The following is a 26804-nucleotide window of genomic DNA, read 5'->3' as shown; positions in this document are numbered from 1 at the left end:
GGAAAGAAACAGGATGCCTACCGCCGCCACGCCCGAGAAATCAGCTCTTTTGGGGTAAGTTCCGCTGCATACAATCAAACACCATAGTCTCGCGCTGTTGAGTATGATACAGACGTAGATAGCTGTCCAAGTAGATCTCGCGTAGACTCGCGTAGACTCGCCTAAACTCGCGGTAGACGATCGAAGCGACCTGTACGTCACGCGTAATATCCATTGACATCCGTTGAAGGTTTCATAGGGTTTTCAGGTCTCGTAGAGACAGAATCGGCATTGACCCCGATGCCTGCAAAGCCGAGTGATCGTCTCGGTAATTGGCAGCTTCGTTATTAAGAGTGGCAACGTTATTGCTCCTTTTCACAAGTACAGACAAGCGAAGGTTCGCTTTCGATAATCGACGAGCAACGTGAGCCGCGCGAGTGTGTGTACACACGTGTCTCTTCCGTGGAAAAATCTAGAACGATCGCTTCCCATCGATTTTGTATTTTTATATACACCCGTTTCCTTCTTTCTTCGCGCTTTTTCCCCTTCTTTCTCTATTTCTTTCTATTCTTTTCACCGGCCTTATCGTAATTCCCCGAAGCTGTAACGCGAAAGCGAATCGATAGGATGCATTAACTCGTGCCCGAGAGGAATGAAATTGTAATGGCGAACCATTGCGTGCGACCTATTTCTCCCGACGTTTATCGAGTGACCGTGTATCGTTTTCGTTCTACGGAAAGTATATTTTTGATTACACCGTGGGCCGGGGACTGAAAAGGTATCTGGAGCAGAGTTTTCCGCGCAGGCGGTTATTTTCCTCCATTTTCCAGCGGCACACTGGAATTCCCGTGGCCGTTTACACGGGACGAACTTCAACGAGCAGCTTCGTTGCACTCTTTGTCGAAATTGCACGGTCGTGGAAAGTTGCCGCGAAAGTTTCCCTCTTGTCGCGATTACGTCTCTCGTTTAAATGTAAATTCCAGGCATAATTAGAGTTCTCAAATATTATCTCAACTTCCAAGGTTCCAGCAGGACCATCCACCTCGAACACGCGTCACGAGTTCGCCGAACCGCGTTCCCTTTAATTCGAAAAACTTCACCCGGAGAACTTCCGCCCCGGAATTAGCTATTACCCGCGAATTAAGATCTCGTTACACACGGAGTCTCCCATCGGCCAAGTTTTCGCCATCTTTCCGGGAATGGAAAGGCTATCTATCCCCCCCGGTGACAAGAGGAGTGGATACGAAACGCAGATGCTGAACGCGACGATTTTATAATGAAATTCGCGTTACGTAATCGCCGGAAATACGCGGTTTGCACTGGCGTACGCGCCGATCCGAGCCAAGGGCTGACTCGATGCTCGACGTGACGTTAAATTTCTAATTCCGTGGTCACGTCGCATTGTTCCCGCGTAATTAAACACCGAGAATTATACTTTTGCCCGTTTGGCAAGATGCTGAGCGACTCGGTCGAGCTCGCTGTCACGAACGATTCCGCTGTCGAATATATCGCGAATCTCGCACGTTTCGCAATTTGTTGTCGTACAACCGACACGTCCCGTCGTAATTAATTCAATTTCGAGACGAGCTCGCTCTCGACGCCTGCTACCGGGGATACGTGATCAACTGGGCGTCATCTTGGCCGGCGGCGAGAGGAATTTCGTGCCGATCGGAACGGCCAAGAACGATCGCGTCGATGGAGAGATTGGTCTTCGGGATTTAACGACCACTCGCCCGACGACCACGTGAATCGCCATTTGTTTTTCTCTGTTGCAACGAAATTGGGCAATCAGACAGACTGGCGCCCTACTTCCACTCGCGGCCGCTAAACTTCCTCCTAATCGATCTTCGCTGCGCGGCAATTAACGATGAAATTAGGATTAATTACGGACCATCGCGAAGGGGAACAGCGTGTTCGAGATTACGTCGCTGCATTCGGAAATATTTACTCGTAAATAAAAGATTCTCGCGCGGTATGGAAGGGAACGGAGAACTCGAGGAATATCGATCAACGTGGTATTTGTGTCACAGGCTTGTGATAGTTGACAATGCCATGTGTCGGTTAAGAAAAGTTAACGTTGCAGACATCGAGGCGAAAGAATTTCAACGTATACGTAGAACTTGAGGAATATTTCCTTCAACTAGGATACTCCAATTTCCTCCGGTATTTTTAGACGTCCACGATATACTGTTTTCCATTCGCTCTTTTTAATCCGTTTGTCTGCGAGTCGAAATTAAATTTCACTTCGTACTTAACCCTTTTACTGTCAGCCCCAATTACGCGGCACATGGGAAAAATGAGAGCAGAATTCTGCCATTTGTTCCCATCCAGTTTCGAGAATTCGATCGTGTTCGCTGTATTTAAACGCGAATAAATGTCTAATTAATAATCTGGACTTGAACGAATTTATATGGACTGGTTCACGATGAAATGGTCAATTTTTTGGTTCCAATTGAGAGGAGGAAATAATCTTTACACGCATGCTCATTTTTCCCTGACATTCATTCATTCCCGCGATGCAGTTATACGAAACGTACGCGGTGACAAACGGTGTTAGCAGGACATTAAAATATAAAAGCTCCTTGTGACACCGTGAACTCGTACGTCATTTTGTTCTACTTTCGCTGAAAATTCGTTTTCGTGCCACTTGGCAACGCGCCGGGGATTCACCTGAATTGCACGGTCCTCGGGATTTAGCTCAATTTCCGACTCGATAAAAACAATGCACCCATTTCTCTCCGCCTCTCTTTCGCTCTCTGCGCTTTTCCCAGTAATATCGCGCGATCGAGGAATCGGAATATCCGAAATCGAGGCTTCCAAGATAGCCAGCCGCTCGTCCAGAATATCGATTCGGGTTTCGTTGCATTGCGCGTTATTAAAATGCTAGAAATATCGACACGAACGCGAAATTACTCGATACAGCGACTCGATCATGACGTGTCCGGCATCGCGTTCACTCGATCGCGGTGATGCAAGGTGTAATAAAATCGCATGTCACTCTACTCTTTTAGAAATGGTCGCTGCAACAAGCGCAACGCGCATTCGCGAGTCGTTAACTGTTAACGGAAATATTATTGTTGAGATTTGCATACTGTACATCCGGAAGATACACGAGTATCTCGAAAAATATTTTTGGATACCGTGAAACATTAACACTTCGACTGCCGTGCACTTTTTAAACGGTACACTCAGGGAGCCACGATAAAATTTCAATACAATAATGAATTATCAAACAAAATGGTGCAAATTATTAATGTCTTCTATTCAAAGTTCTCTATTTATTTACGGTCTTTAAATATTCGAAAATTGGTTAGAATGAAACGAATATAAATTTAAAAAATTGGTATCACCGGACACTAGTGACCACCATGGCTCCAAACACCGGTCACTGATGACCACCGTGGCAGTCAACGTGTTAAAGGGACGTACAGTGGCAATATTCCTTTGCGACTATTAAATTTTCTAAATTTTTAATCGTACATATTCCCACAGCTGATGTAAAAATATTCGCAAAACACGATCTTTCGCATCGGCTATTATCTGGGTGTAAAGTTTCAAAGCTGACATACTGTCAGGCAGTTAGTGTTACCTAAAGTACACTGCGATTAGGTTACCCTGTCGGACTTTGTATCGATGGTTCCAGAGAAAACGACAGCAAGTTTGTACCTAACAGTTGATCCGTTTATAAACACGAACGATCGTCGTTTGGAGAAAGAATCTGTAATAAAAGATATATATACACGTCCGTTTAACAATTGAACTATGACCATCACGGGGCTATTCAGGACCATCGAGGAATCAAATAAATGTCAGCGTGACATTCCGCGATATTTTTCCCGACATTTATTCGTGAAATACGTATACTCTATATGAAGCCACTCGCTGCATTCTACCTCGATCGTGGTTGTCTATCATTAACCGTAATAGAAATTCGACATTATCCGCGACGCGTTTCAATCCTCGCGAAGAGAGCACTCTTTACAGCCTGCAAACTTCAATAGCGTAACGTATATACCCACGTTGCATAATTAGCGAGTGCGCATGGACATAGACAAGTGCGGACGAAATAGTCGAAAATTAGAACAAAGACCCGAGCGACGTCCAGGAGCACAGGCACGCAGTAAGGTAACGAATTGTTGTGAAATTACGGCAGATGCATGGTATGACGATGTTTAATATTTTTCGTCTTTCCGTCACGATGGGATGCATTTTTCCTACGGCCGAGGCCGATTTTCCTGCGGAAGGAAAATTTTACAAACCGTGCTCTGCATTGTCCGTAGACACCCAGCTGTGTGTCCTCCTCTCCGAGAAAGTAAGCCCGACACGAATCGAGAAAGGGATGTAAATCGATCTATCCGAGCCGGCCTCGTCTTACGCGAATCTCTGCCACGACCGTGAGCACACGGGAAACTGGCTGGCGAAAAATCTGGTGTGCAGCTCGGTTAATCGATCGGTAAAAAGGATACGAACGAGATATCGAATGACGAGGATATCGAGTGTTCGTTCGCGGTGGTTAGCTCGGCCTCTGGCGGCCACCGATCGGATGCTTTCTCGCGGATCCACCATTTTCTTTTCCTCGCGAGGCGTCGCGTACCTGGCGTCGCGTCGGGTACCGTAAATCGTACACCGCTGCTTTTCTAACCCGCAACGATTTTTACACATCTCGGCTTATCCTTGCAGATTTAAGCCGACTCGGTTCTACCGCCACTCTCTCCTGCGTTCGATTATTTATTCCTGCCCGCCGAGTATATACCGGTACATCGTTCAGCACGTATGTAAATATAACGCGACCGATGACTAACGAAGCTCATTAATATTATTCGCGTCGCGAATTCCGCGCAATGTGACAGACATTTAACCGTAATAAAAGATAATCGTAAGCGATTTCGGCCCGCGTACCGTTTTAATGGGTCCGTTATCTGTCTCGGCATGGCCGTTCATCTAGCCGCGAATTTCGATCGAGTTTGAATGAAATTTAAATTCGAAATTAACTTCTGAGAAACCAGGAGTCGCGCGTGCTACCCGCGCTTTAATTTGCACGGGGTTTGGAGCGGATATTAAGCGGGTTCCAAGCGGGTTTAAGCGGCTTTCCACCGGGTTTAAGTCCAGCTTTCTGACCTTTCGCTGGGAATACCGCCAAAGTTTTACCGTTCTTTTTTCTTTCCCCGGGGAAGTCATTGGAGAGGAAAATACGGGGTCACCGGTTAAGTCCAGCTTTTCAGAGATATCGCGTCCTTTCAGCATTTTTTCGCCGCTTCTTTCAACAACGATTCGGGTTCGCACCTTCTAGAATACGAACGCCTGATTCCCTCGCACGTCGAGCAATTTCGTGGATGGAAACACACGGTCGAGTGATCGATTCCTGCGATACCTTTTCAGACGCGTGCTTACTGCTTCCGGAGATCCATTTTCGTTCTTATTACTCCGCGAGTCGAGCTGACGAGGAAGGCTCCTTATACCTGAAGAATATTCCGAGAGGCAAACCGTCGTCCAGAATTTGCATAATCGATATTCCCGCATCTTTGTCGGAATCATCGAATAATCAATCTCTGACGTTTCCTTTGAACTGTGAAACGTTGCGAAATAATCGGTCGTCGTGGTAAAATGGAGGATCGAGTTGTCAAGTATCCTTTCGAGTTCCCTGTCAATCGTGGAACAGGAATATCCTTGTTTCAGCTGGTAATGATCGTAACCTTGACTCGTCGAGCAGTGAAACATCGGATTTAATACGTTTCTAAAAATTAAGGTTAACATTCACCGTTGATTCCTCTGTTTCCTGCCACGATCGCGATTTTATCGATGGAATTACGAGCGTTTTATTAGACGCATGTGAGCGGCCATTTTAATCGAGGTCCCCCGCCATTTCGCGCGGCATAAAACTTGCCGAGAAGCGCGGACGAAGTAAGGCAAAGGCATAAACATGTTAACAACTGCATTTATCGTTTCTGTCTTCATCGGCTAGCTGGGACAGGAACACGACCGGACTTAACTTGAACCGGAAATGATAGCGCGACGTGCTAGAGATACGGGAAACCACACGCAGACAGATTTGCTGTGCTTGGAAATTCAATGAAGCGAACTCAAACGATACGTTCGAACCACTACAAGTACCGTTTCGTCTTTACACTGAAAATAGAACAGCAGATTGACGGGAGGCTTGCCATAATAAGCCGGAAACGATAATTCGGGAGAACGGAATTTGGCGCCTGAATTCGTAAGAATAGCTCTGTTATTTCACTATTAATTCATAGGGATAATGTAATATTAAATCGCGATAAGCTATGAAGGAATTAAACGAAGTTTTCATGTACGGAGGAAATGAAAATGTAGGCTTCCTATTTCACTCTTCGTGTTTTGAATAATAAAATAGGGAAATGTCGCACACGTGTTATTTTCGTGCAGATTCGTGGCGCCAAAGGCACAACGAGACCCGCGTAATACCGCGTTTATGACGGTCAAAGTGAATTTCATCGTGGCATAAAAAGGCGACCATCAGAGCCGAGTAAAAAGTTTGTCTCATCGTGTTCCCAGATTCTATTTCGCCGCAAAAGCGTGGAAATCGTTTCTTATTATAGTCCGAGGTAATTAGAAAGCACTCGATTTAAGATAAGGCCAAGTACTGGAGATCTTTTCGAAAGTTTCCCTCGTTCCACGGACAATGATCGATAGTAATAAATGGCCAATTAATCTCCTCGACGGGTCGGTTTCTTCTTTATCAGACTTCGCAGTTATTGGACGTATTGCGAGCAGTCGGCGACTTCCGTTGTAGCCCGGGATTAAAAACGGAAGAAGTGGAGAAACTTTCGCGAAACTGCGCGAAAATATCCGAAAAACTTGCTAAACTTGCGTCATTTACTCGGTGCACGGGGAATCCAGCATTCGTGGATGAAAATAAATATCTGCAATGGAAATATGATGGAATAAATATTTTCCTCATGGAATTCATCGTGTTTACGCTTGACGAAAAAATGCAAGTAAAAAGGGCGACATATCGAGAAATAATCGAGAAATAACACGCGAAAAGGTTCGCGTATAAATTGCGATATTTTGCACAGCTTTCCTGCTTGGCTTCCATTTTCGTGTGTCTTTTTCCTTCTTTCTCTTATTAAGTTTCCGGTGCTCTACGGTGCAATACGTCACCAAGGAAATACCAAGTACCATTACCATCGTACAAAGACGTATAACTGTCATTGATCAGTAATCACTGTCATTGACAGGAAGCATGGTTCCATCGGAGCCAACTAGAGAACCCTGTATACCTAGACTTTATCTATTTGTCACCAAATTCCTCATCGCGAGGAATCATTTCCGTTTCCCAGAAAATTCATTTCGCTTCTTTCGACACCTGATTATACCTTTCCAACAAAATCTGTTTCTCTGATCTCAGGTAACGCTATTGATCGCGTACAAGTAGGTCGAACGTAACTTTCTACGAATGAAATTTTACTTGGACATGGAAAAAAGGATTATAATTAAAATTGGGAATCGATAATTACGCGAGTATACGAATTTGAAAAATACCGATTTTAATAACAACGAGTAAAACCATATACGAAGAATACGGATAGAACAGACTGAACGTAGCAAATTATTTACGCGTTTTGGAAGGTACTTTATCCGCGAAGAAACTTCAGAGACATTTCAACCACTCGAGCTCGCGATGATGTTTCTTTCGAGAACACATTTGTCGTAAAGCCCGCATAGAGTAACGTATTGATTTTCAAATAAAGTCAACCTGACGCCACCCGACCGCGGCCATAAATCCCGAGCAGAAATTTAATGAAATAGTTGCCGAGGAGAGATTTTCTCTACGGATGACAGCGTTTTAAAACAGTGAATTCCATCTGGTATCTTTCTCTTCCTCCCCGTGCCCACTGTCCCATTCATACGCCGTGAATGAACGAAATATTTCAGGAACGCGTTAGGCTGATAACAGGAATTAATTCGCCCCGAATACTGAGTCCGTCTCTGCCTTTCATCTCCCACCAGCGTCTGCATACCGAGAGGAGGCAGCCTCGGTATTTTTATGGGATTACGTTCCACGGGGGTGAAAATAGCGGAGAGAGAGAGAGAAGGGTGAGCCGAGAATGATATTATTGGAAAAGCTATTTACGCAACGCTGCCTTGCTAAATGATAAAGCAAGGAAAAGAAACGTTGAACAAAAAGGACAGGATCACCCCCCGGGAATGCAACGAAGAAAGTAACTTCTTTACGAGGTCAGTGGATGGTATTTTCACTGATATTTCTGCAGAGGGGGAGCGTTCCTTTATCTCGCTCGGACTTGCAGAAGCGTGTAGGGAACGGGTCAGCCCGAGTTCCTGACATTTTCCCCTGGTAAACTAAATTGGGTCGTCCGGTAAATCCCGAGGAATACAGGTCAAAGTAGATTCTACGAGGCATTAGACGGGAAAAGGGTGCGGGTGCTCTCCAATCGGTTAACGCGTTGACTGTCATGGTGGTCATCGGTGACAGGTGCAGGTCTCCTCAGTGGGGCCATGTTGGTCACCCATGTCCAGCGATACTAATTTTTTCAATTTATACTTGCTTTATTCCAACCAATTTTTGCATATTTGAAACATTAAAAATTCACATCATTTATTCTTTTTTATTCTTTGCCATATTGATGATTCGTCACTATATCCTAAGTATAATGGAAATTTTATCGTGGCCCCCTGAGCGTATTATATAACGAATGCATGGCAGTCAAAGCGTTAACAGGATCGACTATAATTAATCACCTCGAGGATCGTTCCTCCTGTCAAACAATTTCGCTGGTAGATCAACGATCATCCTGGCGAACACGAGTAAAAGGGAACGACTGCGCGAGGAAATAGGGTGCAATCGGGTTCGTGGTCTAGTATCGCGAATTTTCCACCATGTACACGTAGCTTTACGAAGGAGCAAAGCCCAGGTCAATTGGGAAAAACCCTAGACGGTGTCAAATATAGTCATGTTAAGGGAGACATCGGAAAACGCGTGCATGGTGGGCAAGGTATATAAAGAAGCTTAAAAATGATCGGAGGACAGTTTCCATAGACAGTTTTAGTCTTAACCGATTAGTTGTTGCAAACCGAGTTATTATCGAGTCGTAAAATTGAACGCTGTATTAAGTCGAGGATCGATCTAGATTCTTGTAGAGAGATAATTCGTATGTTTAATCGTCACTCGTATATGGTTAGAAGTTATTAATAAATTACACCACCGTCAATGTCTAGAGTAGTAATAACCACTTAGCGATTCTCCGAATTGAAAACCAAAGATGAGCAAGCTAACATAAATCTCTGTATTCGGAGGACGCAGCGCGATGGATAACGAGTCCATATGAACGTGCTCGCGGGGAGAGATGGAAAAAGGAAAGAGGGAAAAGACAGGACTCGTTGCCTCGCGTAATGAACGCGTACTTAAACGGGCGTTAAACGGCCATTTCGCCGCGGAGTGAAATGCACTTTTGAACATTACCGGGAGCTTTAACGAAGAAGAACGCGGTGCCTCGTGTTTCCTCTTTAATGTGTCTACAGCTGAATAGAAGTGCAGGCGTCAAAGGGAAATTGCGCACACGAATCAGAAGATTGCCGCATGGAATGAAAGCACGTGGTGTGTGCACAGACGTCGCTGACACCGGGGCCACCTTCGGGAACACACGATCCCGACCAGCCACGCCGAGCTCGATAGGGCGTGGTCCTCGGGATCGATACCATAAAAAGCTCACCCGGCGTGCAACTTCTTTAATAAAGTACGCGACTTTGCGTGCACGCGTTTGTATTAAGCATTTCCACGAGTTTATGCAAATCACCCTCGACTTCCGTGGGCGCGCATTCGATTACACCCTTCGTCGCGCACGCCGGCGACGTCGTGGGCATCGCGAGTGCCATCGGCGCTTCTGCTGGCGAAATATCCTCAATGCGTAGTGAGAAGGTGTCTCGAGGTGTTTTCAAAATTTTCATTTCTTTTCTCTACCATTAACACGTTGACTGCCACAGTGGTCGTCAATGACCTGCGCTTGTCTCTTCAAAGGGGCCATGGTGGTCACTAGTATCTGGCTGTAGCAATAGCAATTCTTTAAATTTGTATTTGGTTTGTTCTAACCAATTTTTGAATATTTGAACAACGTACATAAATAGAGAACTTTGAACAGAAGATATTAATAATTTGCACCTTTTTTTATTTTACCATATTGTTTGATAATTCATAATTATATCCCAAGAATAATGGAAATTTTCTCATGACCCCCTGAACATACCATGTTAAAAGTGCATGGCAGTCAAAGTGTTAACGTCAACTATGTTAACTTTGAATCGTAACCCGTGAATATAAACGCGTGATAAAATAGAGGTAAATAAGCATAATCGTTATTCTCTGTGCAAGTATGACACGAGGTGGGTCGAGACGTTTTGAAAAATATGTTCTCAAATTTTTGTCCAATTGATCATTGTCGTTTCGCTGAGATTAATATCCGATTGTTAACACTAACCTATAGCGTGTGAATGCAAATGTAACGGAGATAAATAACTATAAATAATCCTAACTTTGACTGAAAGTATGACATAAGAAGGTAAAATTTTTCTCCAAACAGCGATTGTCCTTTGTTGACACTGATTTGCGGGATGTGAATACAGATGTAATGGATACAAATAAATACACGTAACAGCAATTTTGATTTAAAGTGCAACACGAGAAGCTGGTGTTTTAAAACTTTTATCGGAATGACCATTGTCCTTTCTTTCATGCCAACGTTAACATTAGATTTACTGACCTGTAATGCACGAATATGAATATCACGGAGGCAAACAGGTATACGTGAGAGGAATTTTATGCGAATAAAGGTCAACGTTTATTCGATGAGAAGTGTACTTTCAGCAATGGTAAAAATAAAATACGCGAAACTGGCAATTTTTGAAGAGTGTATCGATCCAGGAGCCCGTATTTCTGGGTCCAATTCTGAGGAACGTCTATGGATTTTGACATACGAGAAAGCTGCTACGTTTTCGTCACATTGGGGTTAATTACTCGATTAATTAAGCGCGAATGTATATCGCGAGACTGCACTTGGTCGTTATATATTCACGGGTCAAATGAATATGAATCGCTCGACGTCGAACAGTCGTGAATCGTTTCTGCAAATTACAATATAATCAGGAGTAGGACCAATTAGAAAGCAATTACCGTGGAACATCCCGAAGTTATGATCATTGCCCAGTCGTTCGTCGTAAATCACTAAATACCAGTGCCCTTGTGCATTTTATCTCGTTAACGACAGAAGAAAGATTCATCGAATTAATTCGATAATTTTATCATTCCACAATGAACCCCTCGCGCGGGAAATTCAATTACGAAAAATCGTCCATTGAGAAATTAATTCTATTATCGATTTTTTATCTAAATAAATTAAAAAATGTACGTCATTATGAACTGGACATTACGACAACTCGAAGGGTTAATTATTATTAAAATTTCGGTTCGCTCTGACGCCGTTGCAATTATCGAAATATTCGAAACTCGCGGTGAAACGAAACAACGAGCATAGACACCTGCTATTTGCTACGTTCGAAAGGACGATTTTATAAAGGAAAGTGGGCATTTCTAACGAATCAGCGGAGAACGGAACAGGAAGAAAACAAAAATGTTTATTCGCGACATATTTGTACAGTGCTTTGAAAGGAAGAAAAATCAACAGGACTGGCCATTCAGACAGGCTGAAAGCATCAGCTTGGCACATTTTATATTCCAACGTTGACGTAGCGAATATTTGATGATACTTCGCCTGTAGTGCGAATGAAAAGAGAATAAGCAACAAGGAATAACGCCTTTCGCCTCGCTGATTCTTTTCGCTGTCAACTTTTGCATATTCAACAGATTCAGGGTTAACATTCCTGTCATTCGGTCGTAATTACTTTTCCTTCTGTTTAACGCGATATATTATTAATTGGCACAGCAATTAGAACACCAACGCGCTTCTGGCTAATGCCTCGCGAGTGCGCAGCCTGGAGCGGATTAAAAAGGAAGTTGGCAGACGCGCATATTAGGCTCGGCTATGAAATACTCGAGGAAAAATGCGTATCGATTCCACGTAAATTTCCTACTCTCCAATTTTCTATCGCACCCTCGTTAATTCGCCATTGGATTTTCTGCCTTGTCGATTAATTTCTTCTTATTAAGCGTACTCGTTTGCGCCGCTTCGATTTATCGTTCAATTACGGGGCTGAAAACGAGAGTAATGCGTTTAAAAGCCGATAATAAGGGTTGCAAATAGGTTACCCAAGTATTTTATTTCAAGCAATAAAACTAATATTTTTATAGTCTTTCAGAGTATAAAGACACCACTTGTGGAGGAATATTCCGTGTCCTACCAGTGGTAGAAACTTCAGCAAAATACGTCTCGTGTGATTTGTCAAACTTTGAATATTTCCACACCGATTTGCGCGTATTCCATTTATAATTCAATCGCGAAACTGGGTAAATGAGAATAGTAGGTTTGAAAGTCGATAATAAGGGGTAGCAAATGGGGGTGGCTTGATATTCTATCCGAGAGAATGGAAATAATATTTCCATAATGGATAATATTTTATGTCCCAGCAGTGGGAGATATTCCAGTGAAATATATCTCGTGTGACTCGGCAAACCTTGAATGTTTCGTTACTCGTTCGCACGTGTGCCAAGAACGTTTGAAATTGATTTACGCGATGGTCGGAGCAGTCGAGGGATTAAGTGATTTCTTTCCATATACAGCACGATGCCCTCAGATAGCATGGACGACATCGAGCTGAAAAACATTCAGCTGCAATTTCCACCGCTGAGATGTCTATCGAGAGACGACAGCTCGGTGCGAGAAGAGAGGGTGGAAACTGACAAAGGGAGTCTGCTGGTGGCCATCCAAGGGAACCGAGCGAAACCTGCCATTCTCACTTATCACGACTTAGGCCTTAATTGTGAGTAATCCGCGAGAGTTCTTTTAATCGAGAAAAATCGACAGGTCTATCGGGAGGCCGAGAGACTAGATCATTTTCAGCGAGATTGACACGGGATCCGATACTAACGATTCTGTCTGTCCGAGGTTTGAAGGGAGACGTTGCTCGCTGTTTCAGATATATCGAGCTTCCAGGCGTTCTTCAATTACATCGACATGAGAATTTTACTCGAGAATTTCTGCGTTTATCATGTGAATGCACCGGGACAAGAAGAGGGTGCATCCACGCTGCCTGAGGAGTAAGTACCCTAAATTATTTTATCCCTATTCGAGATCCTTCGAGATTAGATAGGCTGAATTAGACGAGAGGAAAATTAATGTAACAGTCGTCATGTTTCTTCGAGCATATGGTGGCCAGGAAAATATTCTAATGAATGAAGAACAATTCTTACGTTGCGTAACGAGTTGGATGATCCTAATCGAATCCTTGACCGTAAAATAATTAAATATTAAAGTAATATTAAATATTAACCACTTGCGCTAGAAAGACGTGCCACGCACGTCGTAATGCTTTTATCGCAGAATTGCCAACGACGTGGTATACACGTCGTCAGGCAATTATCACAGAAACACTAGACCGTTCTGGTAAACGGGTCTGTGAATTTCTTGCCAGCGCAAGTGGTTAAATATTAAATATTAAACATTGTTAAGGGGTTATAATGCAAAGAAACAACAGCCAGTGGAAACGGTGGAAAAACTGTATAGATGTTTATTAAACGGGCCTGTGTGTTTAGTGCCACGCAGGTCAAAGACGTCTTCAAAAATCTCCCCTACACTGCTAGGATTTTATTTTAGTATTTTGATTTTTACTACAACAAATACTAATTAAATATTAAAATTCAATTTTTCGATGATGCACAACTCGCACATATCGATCTCTCCCGGTCTAATCTCAGCCTAAGGTCGGTAAACGACCGGTCCCGATTGTGAACCGGGTTGGATCGAAGATTCCCTGGAAGTCCAGTAACGAGTTCGCTAATTAACACGCACGGTAGTCGACAGTGACGAAACAAAACTGGAGCAAAAGGGGAAAAGAGACAGCTGATTTCCCGAAGGATTCCTTACCGTGTGCGTACATTTGGATCTCGTTCAAGAGCGTTGTACACGCGCGTCACTTGACGGCAGTGAATTCAATTAGCGCAAATCAATGACCTAATTAACGTTCTAATTAGTCGAAGCCCCGACTATGTCCCTCTTTCGCATTTACCACGGATAATTCCACGCTTCGTCTTAAGAGCGATTCTCTCTCCTTTGCCTCATGCCTGCTCGCCGAGTTCTTTCTTCGCGCTTTTCCCTCTATCGCCGTTTGCATTTCTAGGGATTCCATCTTACCCGGCTGTTGCGCAATCCCCCCTTCGGTTCTCCAATCTCTCGTAAAATAGAGAAACGCCGGGACGAGGAGTTATCCCGGGATCCAGGTCTTTGAATTCGCTGAACCATCCTTTTCCCATCGGCCCAGGGAACGTTGTCAGGCAATTTTCGTTCCGTTTCGTTTTTCCGAATGGAAGGCTACCTTGTCACGCTTGGATAGGGTAGGTCGAGATTACTCGCGGTGGGTTGCAATGACACAGCGTGGTTAGAAAATTATTGCATTAAGTGGAGGGAACTGATTCACGTCGCGAAGCGACGTTGAAGTCCCAGATGCCGAGGATCCTCCGTAGTTTAGCAGAAAATCTTGCTTATTGCGTTTGCATTTCAATTTAATACCTCGATACTACTATTACCAGTTTGACATGAGTCCCTAAACATAGTATACGCGAATAATAATAAAAGTTAGATAATTACGAGTACGTAGTTGCATTTTTCTTTGCAGAGGATCGATATCAATTTTGTGAAAATCGGTTGCATTCTCAGTAATTAGAAAAGTAAATTATTTCTACTTGTTCGACGGTTCCAATGTTCATTGGCACCTAGTATCGATTTACTATCAAAAAATCCTATTTAATGATTTTATTTGATAAAAGGACTTGAACTTTTGGGAAAATATTGGGAAAATAATAATATCCATCAGTGGAAAAATTCATATCGAATTGACATCGTACTGAAGACACACGAATGTCTAATTATCTCCCAATTATTCTACACCATTATCTCAGAAATCTTTACTATCTCGGAACAATTGGATTCTTACATTCGATTTTGGATTACGATTCTGCGATCGTTTTATTTTAGATTACGATGTCGTTCGATCCAACCGCAGGATTCGATGTAACGAAGCAAACAATTAGAAACACTGTGACACAATTGCTTAGAATCGTTTACACCGTGGAATTAGAAGATTGACGGTGTCTACCTACGACATCCGATTAACCTGACCTCAAACAATCGAGGTTCACCTCGTCGGACGCATACGTGGCTAAACAGAGTGTTACAGAATAATTTAGACTGCAATGCAGATTTTCATGCAACCAGCAAGTACGAACTATTTCCGCTCGCGTGCCAAATCTGTAAAATTCCATCACCGGTGTCTATAACTCGATATGTTCGTATCGGATCGATCGTCTTGCTGACACTCGAAAATCTGTATCCATTATTCACAGTACGATTAGAAATCTCAATAATGAATATTTTCGTCGATCATGAACGAGAAACTCCTGTATCGAGACGTGTACGTTCACGTATGAGTGTTTACACTCGATAAACAAAGAAAGAAAAATCGGTAGAATAACAGCGTTAATTAACATAGCAATCGGTATAGTGGAAAACTAGTAGCTGGTCACGTTTATTACCTCGTATGTGCAGCAGGAAACATAAATCCCTGTATCATCACGGGAAACGTACATTTCATCGGTAGGATACGTTGATAAATATTGGCTGACGATCACTGACTAAGGCTGAGTGGAAAATTGCTTCGCACGTATCATCAATTCCAGCACAAATTGGGTATTAAAGTCTGCTATACACCCGAGTTTTCCTAATGCAACTTAAACACTGATACACGAGGCAATATATTCCCGTAGATCTTCCCTTCCCTATTATCAGGACCAAAAAGGATATTCCTCGTTAGCGGAGATGGGTTTCCCGAAACGTCGAGAACCCTAGAAACTCGAGAGAGCTTTCAGGTTCGAGGATTCGAAACTTTGCACCTCTTTCTGGCCTTAAAATTCTTGAAATTCTGGTAAAAAGGAATGTAACGTGGATGAATAAAGAAGATGTTTCGCTGCGCCACCATCTATGCTATTCTCTGAGAAACTTTTCGGTATACTCGATACTATAGTTATTGTTAGTCGACGAAGGAAGTAAGTTAGATCCAGAGTTGCGATCCTAGCATCGTACTTTTTGTTTAACCCTGACCAGTGAAGATTCGTGGCAAAATATAGTAAGGACCCCAATCCCCCAAACAGAATATTCCTCTTACGAAACAAAACCAGCACTTTAAATTTCGAGAGCTCCGATCTTCGAAGTTTCAAGAGTTCCTTACATAGTCTCGGATCTGACACTCGAGAGTTTAAAAATTAGACTTCAGCTTAGCCTAGGTAGTCAGGAAAAACTTGGTTTCGACGTTTAATCTCGTCTAAATCTCTATACCTATTTCAGCTACGTCTATCCGTCCATGGATGAGCTGGCTGAACAGCTGCTCTTCGTACTGGGCCATTTTGGCCTGAAATCCGTAATTGGTTTTGGAGTCGGTGCCGGGGCCAACATACTAGCCAGATTTACACTTGCTCATCCCGAGAAGGTCAATGTTCTGTGCTTGATTAACTGCGTATCGACGCAGGCAGGCTGGATCGAATGGGGCTATCAGAAGCTGAACGTTCGTCACCTGAGGTCGCAAGGCATGACTCAAGGAGTATTGGACTATCTGATGTGGCATCACTTTGGCAGGGTGAGAATACACATTTCAAGTATAAACCATTGCTTCATCCTTTAATCCCCTCACCAGGACCATATACAATTCGATATCTAAATTTATACGAATAAACTGTCAGCGTATCGACATTTTCTTGCGCTCAGCGCACACCCTACCGACACCTACTTATATATTAGGTTAAGTGAAAAGTAGCTTAGACTTCTTTATAAGTCGTTCACTTACCAAGTCGATTAACTCTGTCAGAGAAATATATTTTAACCGCGAAAAGTTAAGGATCTTGGTACCCCACTTATCTTGGCCTGAAAAATTGGAAAGATTCAGAAAGCGGTGTCAACCACCTTGCTCTGCGAATGACTCATTTGCCGAGATATATAGGAACGATGGAGGATGAATTTAGTTGATCGGAATACGAAATTGCGAAATAAATCACCGGTTTAATTCCTCTTCTTAGAGCACAGCTAGCAGCAAAGCGATCGATCGAACGAATGGGGGATTAACGATAGTAATTTATACCGCGAAGTAGTTCGATATGTACATATAAGGAAGCAGGCAACAGCCTCGATGACCCACAAACTTTTATCAAGGCAAGTTAGTTTAAGCAACGTTCACACGGAAACGTAGGCCGATAAATTATCGACGACACAGAGCCGTGTCTGGCGAAGGCTTACGCCGTCGAGTATTTCCAAGCAACGTGGAAAATTGGATTAGGGCATCAGTGGCAATTCCCTCGCTCTTATTATGCAACACGTAGCTCCTTAATAGAGTTACCGCATATATATCGCGAAAGAAGGAGGAAAGAAATGCTGGTCGGGTTCACGGCGAATGCATCATTCGACATGGGCGAGGAGCAAACGTAATTTCGAGGAGGAAACGAAACCGTGACTCGACCCTCTTTCGTGCCTTTCCTTCTCCTACTTTTACCCTTTTCATTTTTTCCCGACCGACACTAATGACGAGCCTTGACGGCTGTTTTGGCCTCCAAAGTTTACCGGAGAAATAGGACGTAAAAACGGGACGAAGACACTCGGGATCCTTGGAATTCTTCCATCAGGTTGTACCGTAGCCAGCAGCAGGATCACGATTCCTTTTTATATAATAGCTTCGTAATTCTATTACGTAACGATATATCGTAGTTTCAACGAATAAAGTCGTAAAATAGTCCATGTTCCAGGCACTGAAAATATCTCGAACACGATTCGTTCACGCAGCAAGTTCGTTTTCAATTTAGGACATAGTTGAGTCTAAAGATAGTCAGGATGAAATTGATTTACAGACCTAACTCGATTGCTTCTCTCATCCAGCATTATACGAAGTAATTCGAATCGCCAGGGATTGAAGGAATACTGTTTGGGAAATGTGTTTCAGGGCACGGAGGAGAGGAACCACGACCTAGTCCAGGTGTACAAGAACTACTTCGAGCGTCGCGTGAATCCAACGAATCTAGCGCTATTAATCGACAGCTACATCCGTCGTACAGACCTGAACATCACGAGGGAGTTAGATCCGACGCGTAAGAAGGAAGGTCTGACGCTTGGTGTACCTGTGATGAATATCACCGGAGCTTTGAGCCCACACGTCGATGACACCGTGACGTTAAATGGACGATTAGACCCGATGAATAGCTCTTGGATGAAGGTACGAGACTCTTGCAACATTAATCACCCTCTGTGCCAAGAGGCTGTAGACGTTGAGGGCTCTTTAGCTCCTCGAAGGGAGATTTCGTTGAGCGTTTCGCGAATTTCATTAGGAATTTCTGACGTTTAGATAGTAGACTACCTTTGAGACATGCACGACTGCAATTAGGACGATAATTTCTTGCATTTAGACCAAACTATTACGATTAGAGTTTGCGTTTGGTTAAATTACAACCCGAGAAGTACGAAATCGCTCCTAAACTTGACAGCAACGATAGATGTACCAATGACAGAGATTAGCGACTAATTGGATTCGTCTAATTCGCAGATATCCGACTGCGGAATGGTACTGGAGGAGCAACCAGGCAAAGTTAGCGAGGCATTCCGACTGTTTCTGCAGGGCGAAGGATATGGTAAGTGAGCGCCCTGTCGAACCACGCTTTAGACATTAATTATCAGATTGTCAAACGATTACTCTCATCGATCTTCATCGGTATAAACGAATCTCGCTCGCGCCATGCTGTTTCCGTAAAAGAGCACGCGACCGTCTGATGACCAATGATTTTTTATTTGAAACGAATAATACGACTGGAAATAAGAGTGTTGATGGATCGGTGTAGCCTCGGATGGGGATGACCCGTGAACCTTGTAGACGGACAGACGGATCACGGTCTCGCGGAGACGCCGCGTGCTCTGTTACGGAAGGATACGCGAAAATGGAAACGCAAGTGTCGCAAATCGTGAATATTCGTAGGCTTAAGTTCGTTCGATCGATTGCTACATTTGACGATTATCGGTATCTTTGGCCTATACACACGTATGCCGGAATCAACGCCGACAGGCGTACAGAACGTAGGGTACATTTCACGGACAAGCATAATCTTTCCTCGTGTCGTTCCGGAGTCCGTTGGTATGCGATCCGATAACCAAGTAACGCTTGTAAATTAAGTCATCCTCGACCACTTTGCCTTCGAAATCGCTAGACTCGTGCGAAACTCGGTTTAAGCTGCATTTAGCTGTAGCGAGCAAACGTTGTTTCAGTCCCCTCACCTTTAAATAGAAACGATCTTGCCGCAGACACTTCTCTCTGACGTAGGCGTTATCTATCGTGCAATCATACTCGAAGTAACTTGACGTTCGCCAATTATTATTTGTTCTCTACACCCTGGGATATTCTTGCCACCTTGTTCAATACGCGTGCAAGTACGAAGCGCGGTGTCGAAGGATTAACGCTGATTCCGCGACTAATCGAAGTTTATTATTCTTTTTGGCTTCTTGGTCACAGAAACACGATGGCACTTATCACATGACACAACGCTTTACCACTATCGCCCAGTCGATTAATATCCTAAAGAACAGGTGAAAGGAGAAAAACACGAGCGGTGTGTTTATCACGCGAATAGAGTACTTCGTCGATGATACAACGCCTAACCTCATCCCTGACTTATTACCCATCTCTACTCCCCACCATCGATTCGCTTGAACAAAAGACAATGAATTTAATACTTGTTTTACGTGGTAGGTATCTGCGAATATTAGCCAAGTACGCCCAAGTTGTTCTAATTAAATTAATTGTTCCTATCGTGATGATTATCGTTAATTAATTGTTGTTGTTACGATCGTCTCTGTTATACGAATAGAGTTTTCATGTTGTACGAATGGCGCGACGCCAAGACGTTGCTAACCCTCGATGCATCAAGGATCGACGCGCGTCGCGTTCCGAATTTTTCTAAAAGATCAAGCCTAACGTTTTCGTTCTTCTCATTCTTTTTTCGTTTTACAAACGGTCACATCGAATTAGTCGCTTGATCTTTCCCCGACGATCTCATTCCGAATCCTTGCTGCACCGAGACTTAACAACGTCTTCGATCATGTACTTTCCCTCGCTGGAAAGCCACTGGCTCGACTTGATAAATAAAAAGAGGTTTGAAAAAGGATTACGTTGAATTCATCACTTTAGTCTCACCACCATTTGTCATTTATTTGAGAGCTTTAAGAAAAGATAAAAAAAAAAGAATAAGAATAAAAAGAAAAAAATGAAAGAATGATTATCAAAGGCAAATAAGAAAAAAATACATGTTCACCGACTTGCGCCTTTATTTCCCACGCGTCTCGGATCGATCGAGTGGTACGTATATATCAATACCTAGTGCTTAAAACTGAAGTAGTCAGTAAAGTAGTGTCGGCTTTTTGGCTATTTTGTTTTGCTTCTCGATTATACCGCCAGTGCTAAGGATCACGCTATCGTTTAAGTAGTTTAGACAGAGGTTACAACGTAGACGTGTCTTGTACTTGAAAGTTGGCTCATGAGCGTCGGATGAACTTACGCTTTCGCTGTTCGAATGGCACGTAAACGGCTATGGCGGATTAGCGTTAGATATTTCCTGCCAAGCTTGAAAAATCGGCCTTACGAGGAAGACAATTCGACACCTGCGATTAATTCATTTGCAATGTAAACAGCCAAAGCGTCTTTTTGTTTCTTTCTTATGACTCACGTCCATTTCATTGGTACTCGCACGGACGAGCACCGATTTCTCGTTTCCATGGACGATAAGAAGATGAACATGGACGACAGTCGCGACCGAATCGCTGCTTCATTCTTTTCTTTTCCGTTTCAATGTACTGACACACGACCGTCGACCTAGCGATGCATCGCACACGAGAATGATTTTTCCGTGAAAAGAAAAAGAGTTCACGAGAACGTTCGCTACGGCTACGCTACGTTACCATCGTCCTGCGTTCTTTGGAATGTTTTTTAAAAGAGAATTTGTTTTTTTATGCCTTTTAGTGGTGAGATCCCCGCGGAAGCCCGTGACGCCGACAACACCCGAAGGTAATTGTAATTAGGAATTGAAGGCCGCAAGGAGTCAAGCGCGCAGTTGGTCAGTTAGGCCACGTCTATGTGTTAAGTAAGTCGGAATTCAAACTTTTATCGGGAGGTATTAACCGACGACGACGTATGTCGACTAACATATGTTGGATGACCTCGAGGCATATTCTATTTATTTCTCAAGGATTATCAAAAGGCAACTAATTAATGTTCATTTCCTTAAACAACGTTGACTCTCTGTCTCGGGCTCTGGATGTCGTGGGTTTATCTTTCGGACTTACTAAACTCTCTTGCATTTCACCACCGATTAATTCGCATCTTAGAATCGTCATACCTCTCGCTGCTGTTCGTTCTACCACTGCAAACTGTATTCTTTTTTTGTGCATTTTTATATAACGAAATTTTCAAACCGCGAAGGAACTGCTTCCACTGTTAAATTCAACGCATAGTTAGTCGCAGCGAGAGGATTAGTTTAAAAATTGCATCGCATATACTCGTGCATACGTTTAACTAACTTTTTGTTGGACAAATTTCTCGTTACTCTTACCTAGGATTCATTTAGTAGGATCGCGAGATCATGGTAATGTTTTATCGACCGAGCTCCCTCATTACTTGCTCTTATCGGTAGTTGGTACGAGGTAGCTTTATCAATGAACGATAAATCAGACATCTTCCTAGAGACACCTCTCAGTCACATCCCCGTAGAAATCGATCTTTTCCAAAGATTTCAATTCAAATTACAAACACAGGCTGTTTCCAAATGCGAAAGTATTTTAATCTGTTTTCTTGTAGCAGCATTTACTCATGGTGGGACATTAATTGATAGTATTTATGAAACCGTGCAGCTAAAAAAGAGAAAGACTCCGCACATACTGGGCAGTAGAATAGCAAACAACAAATTGTGCCGATTCACATGCCTTGCACATGAAACAGTTTCACCCTCACACACACGTACTTCTACCTTTTTCTTTCTCGTTTTGCATGCCTGCCTTTCTATCTCTACCACTTCGTTTCCAGTTTTATCTTTCCGTTTCACGATCGAGCTAAGTGTCTACTCTCTTTTCACGTTTTTGTCACCCGCCCACTTTCGTCTATTCACGATACGATCAGTTTCTTCTCCCCTTTTCTTTCTTTCTCTCTCTTTTCTCTTCTCTTTTCCTTTTCTTTAAACGAACGGAACATACACGTGGATACTTTCGTATTAACCTCGATACGAGGCTGAAGAACGTAATTCAGCACTCCGATTACTCTGACCTGGCATTTTCGTTTATTTTTCTTTACAGTGGCACCACTATCACCGCTGAAAATGGCTGACTTCAGACTGGCTTCCCTCGAGGGACTGAATCACGTTTGCAGTAAGAAAATCGACTGGCCCACCGCGACTATACACATCACCGAGAATCCCATATCGGAGGCAGTCGTTTGTTAAATTTTTCTCGATAAATCTCGCAATTGACGTTGATTGTTTTCGAATGACAAAGCATGCAGGAACTCGAAAAAAAAAACAAAAAAAAAGAAAAAGAAAAAGAACGAGGGAAAAGAACGGAAATGAAAACCACGCGAATCGAACATCGATTTCTTCAAGGTTTCGTCGGGGCAACGATCGACGTGGCTCTAACTCCTAATTTTCATTTATCAAACTAGCATTGTATTCGATTATTAGTTTTAAATGTATTCTCACCTTCATCAATATGTTTGCACTTAAGTTCGCTCTACTTTTTTTTTTATTTATGGTAACGTCTAAGATGTTTTAGGAACGGAACAAACGTTCACGATGGTACGAGATACCTAAGCAGCGATCATACTGCACACGTTTCTCTTGTTTCTTGTTAGCGGTAGATTAGGTTAGGATCGATAGCGTTTATTTCAAATGCAACAAGGATTTTATCGTTCCGATCGACAGATACGTTGAAAACCGGCGATTCTCGTTCACGAGACTTTTAAATATTCGCTGCGATTCGAAATTCAACCGCGGATTCACTTTTTAAATGCCGAAGCAAACGCGACGATTTTTACTGTTGTAACCTACGGTACCTTTGTTCAGCGGAACAGCGTATTTTTTTAAAGTTTCAACGATCGTTATAGCGCCGTCAGAACGGCGGCCATTTTAATAACAGAATTCGCCATTAAGAATGCGTTCCGATAAATTACATCCGACGCGTCGAAACCCAACAACCATCGCATTCATCGATACTCGCGTACGATGCTCGTACAATGTCAGAGAACAACGAAATCGTGATTTTACTTAACAGCGACATTCACGGGGATCCAAGACTACGAAAGATGGGGGAAAATGCGAAAAAACGAATAAATAAAAATAAAAGCAGCGTCGCAACGATGAACTCGAGAGAGAGAGAGAGAGAGAAAGAGGGAGAGTACACGAGCAAGAGGAGACGAAGATTTACCTTGGAAATGGCGCGAAAAATACAATTTGTTCTCGGGTACACGCGGATCGTTGATCACGGCTCGATGACGGATCGACGATGACAACGATCGGAAACGAGGTTCGATCGACGATTCTAAAATATTAATTACTCGAATCGACGCGCAAAAGTCGGGTGGCGTTGAATAAAAAATACTTAAAAGAAAAACGAAAAAAAAGAAAAAAAAACAAAAATAACGAACATGTGTGGTAGCACTGCATCGTAGAGAAGCGCGCACTATTGCTTTCCGTGTTCATAAGGAGAGACGAGAAACGAGCCTGGTAGGTGCAGAATCAAGGGAATCAAGTTCGTGGAAAGAGCATTACGCACATACGGGCAGATCCATTCGCGTAGATTCGATAAGAGGAAAGAGCGTGATGTCTTTTTATAAATTTGAACCCGTCCAGCCGCGCCTGCTGAAAGTTTTCACGAGTCACGAGTAAACCGTCGAGCCTGGTCGTCGCTTGTGCATCCTTATCGAATTCGACGGGCCAGACTTTATTACTCGCGATAAATCGATGCGTCGATCGATACGGCGGGATTTACACGATTTACGAGCGTAATCGAGCGCGTCGTCGACACGACGCGTAGAGATTCGAGAAGAAAATCGAGGTAAGATCGAAGAAGGTAGGTATCGAGCGATTGCACGCTTCGAGGTATCTTCGACGGCGTCGTTTGGTTCGTTATCGACGGACACTCTCCAAGTGCCGGAATGCGAGAGAAAAAAGGTGGTTTGGGGGGAAAAAGATTGGAAAAAGAAAGGAAAAAGAAGAGGAAGAATGAAAGCCTAAAGCAATCGGCCGCGACGAGCGACCGTCCGTGTTCTCTCGATAAGAAAAATTCTCGTAGGCCTGCACGTGTGATAATGTGCTTCGTGCTAAAAACAGGGAACACGTTCGGGGATATCCGCGCGTTAAACGTCCTCGAACGGATGGATCCCGTGGAATTAACAACGTTTCCTTGCCCGGCAACGGATGAAACGTTCGTTTGTTTGCGCTCGCGCACCGTTCGCACCCTTTCCTTAGTTTCAGGCGTTTAGAAATAATTAGAAGCGAGGATGCGTGTATGCGTGTGAGCTGGTGTACGTGGGACAGTGAGAAAGAGGAGACGCGCGTGTGTGGGCATGCGTCCGCGTGATATACATACATAGGAACGAGAATAAGTAGATAGTCGTTCACGGAGAAAATAAAGAACGCGAAAAAAGAAAAATGGAAAAAAAAGAAATAATAAATAAAGAAAAGGAGTATCTGGTCCGGTACCTCAATACGGTTCTACCAGGCTTCTTCGAGCCTTTAGCGTGATATGATAAGACGTGCCTGCTACATGATGTCGTACGTAGCTTTCGAAAGTTTCAACGCCTTTAGTTTTATATTACGACTCCCGTACGTCCCGGATTTTCCCACTTTTCGCGCGTCCTTTTAGAACGAAGCGTGCAACACGCTGCATTCATGGTAATAATCGCCAATATGGAAATTCCAAAAGCCTCGACTATGCTTGGAGCGGACGCTCGAAATTTCTTACATATCCTCGGATTCCAAAAGCAACGAAAATTTATTGCCCCATCGGTTCACCGCTTTCGTTCCTTCCGTTCTACTCGTTCAGATTATCTTCGCGCGTGTAATGGAACATGATCCATGAAAATTACGGAGGACTATCGAAAATGGTACACATATGTATATGTACGTATTTATAGAAATAATGGAATTTCTTAAAATTTCTTTTCAAATTCCACAAGACCCCGGCAAAATTTTAGTAGTACGGCATTTACGACCATCAATGGCGTGTACTGTGCACGTCGGTGAGGATACGGTATCGTTTCTCGATCAATGACGAAAATAAGGGTGGAAAAGGAAGAAAGGGGCGGTATTCTCTGATCCGAGAGTCGTGAACGAAGAAGATGCGCGAAAACACGACGAAAGTCGAGACGAAGGACGTATCGAGGGACGAAAGGTTTAATCGTTTCATGTAAAAGAGAGTTTATAAAAAAAGAGCGAATATATTATAGATGTATACCTATGGCGCGTTATTTAGGCCGGCGAATTGAAGACGGATCTGTAGTCGACAGCTTAGTATTAGTACTTTGAGGCTCGATCCTTCGGGCGGATCGAGGAGAAAACAAAAAAGCGAAAAAAAAGGTATGCACGCATTAATCATTGCTAAAAACGCGAGCGCTATAAGAGTAACCGTAGCTTCTAAGGACCACCCACACATTTACCATTAATCCCTTCGTTTCCACGTCGCTCTTTGAACTGCATTATAGAGACATTCAAGAACGAAATTAGATCCACGAATCCCATAACCGTTTCCCCATTAATTATATTTGATTGAACATATCGTGGAAAAGTGTGATACCACTGCATTGTACAACCGTTCAACGAGATCTAATGATAGCCTTTGATCTTTCATCGAAGATGTTCATGAGACGCATATCATTAGTACGAATTAATTTACGAATTATATTACATTCGTTATGATCGATGAGAAAATGAAAAAGGAAAAAATAAGAGGAAGAAAAGGAGGAAAGAATGGAAAAGAGAGAAACGAGATGGAAAAAAATTATCGACAGTTCGAGAATTATCGTGTCTGCGTTTTAATTCAGATGCTAATGGTGATTGAATGTCTATAACGCTCGAAGGGAGTGCGAAACTCACATGGTTGTTTGGTTACGAAGGGCTTAAAGAAAACTCATTTGCACACGGTCGATCACAAAAATCGGTATCAAAACGCCACTACAATCTCGCGGCAGGATGATAATGTTTTTTCCTTGAGGTGCTTACGTGGAGTTTTTGCCTCCGAAGCGAATTTCCAAAATTCCTCGCGCCGTATCATCAGATAGATTGTAGCGGAAAAAATATATTATTGAAAACAACTCGAAGTAAAAACAAGGTATAGTACAGTAAGCGAAATAAACTTAGACGGAGCTTGAGTATATATATAAATATACAGGTTAACACGTGCGCACCGAATATACATCTTGTTATTTATAATAAACGAATATAAAAAAGGAAATCGAAATGTCTTCATAAAATTCTCCTTTTCAATTTTCGAATATCAATATCGATTTAATTTCGTACATCCCGATCGCGTTTAACGATCGTTTGTTCGTTTTCGTATTTCTTAAAATAAAAAATATCTTTTTCGGAATATCTATATATATAAAAT

At 42.9% G+C, this 26804-nt stretch overlaps 1 protein-coding gene across 5 annotated transcripts in view; it reads left to right on the top strand.

Moving 5' to 3' along the window:
- Positions 1 to 23996, top strand: part of MESK2 (misexpression suppressor of KSR 2) — a 33288-nt gene extending 9292 nt beyond the window's left edge. For 2 of the 5 annotated variants that reach the window (XR_001890455.1, XR_001890457.1), the window contains 8 exons: positions 1 to 54; positions 12707 to 12906; positions 13063 to 13183; positions 16482 to 16770; positions 18121 to 18390; positions 18718 to 18802; positions 21178 to 21298; positions 22503 to 23996. Coding sequence is in view for 1 of the 5 variants with exons in the window: in XM_017905177.1 (XP_017760666.1) it covers positions 2 to 54; positions 12707 to 12906; positions 13063 to 13183; positions 16482 to 16770; positions 18121 to 18390; positions 18718 to 18802; positions 21178 to 21222; positions 22503 to 22648 (1209 nt within the window). In the remaining 4 variants the exon portion in view is untranslated. The remainder of the gene's footprint in view (positions 55 to 12706; positions 12907 to 13062; positions 13184 to 16481; positions 16771 to 18120; positions 18391 to 18717; positions 18803 to 21177; positions 21299 to 22502) is intronic. The other 3 variants (XR_001890458.1, XR_001890456.1, XM_017905177.1) reach the window with 2 other exon arrangements.
- The last annotated feature ends 2808 nt before the right edge of the window (positions 23997 to 26804 follow it).

The sequence above is a fragment of the Eufriesea mexicana genome, unplaced genomic scaffold (genome assembly GCF_001483705.2).
Source record: "Eufriesea mexicana isolate 0111107269 unplaced genomic scaffold, ASM148370v2 scaffold3738, whole genome shotgun sequence".
Classification (NCBI taxonomy): domain Eukaryota; kingdom Metazoa; phylum Arthropoda; class Insecta; order Hymenoptera; family Apidae; genus Eufriesea; species Eufriesea mexicana.
The sequence above is the reverse complement of the archived record's forward strand: the minus strand, read 5'-3'. Positions and strand labels throughout refer to the sequence as shown.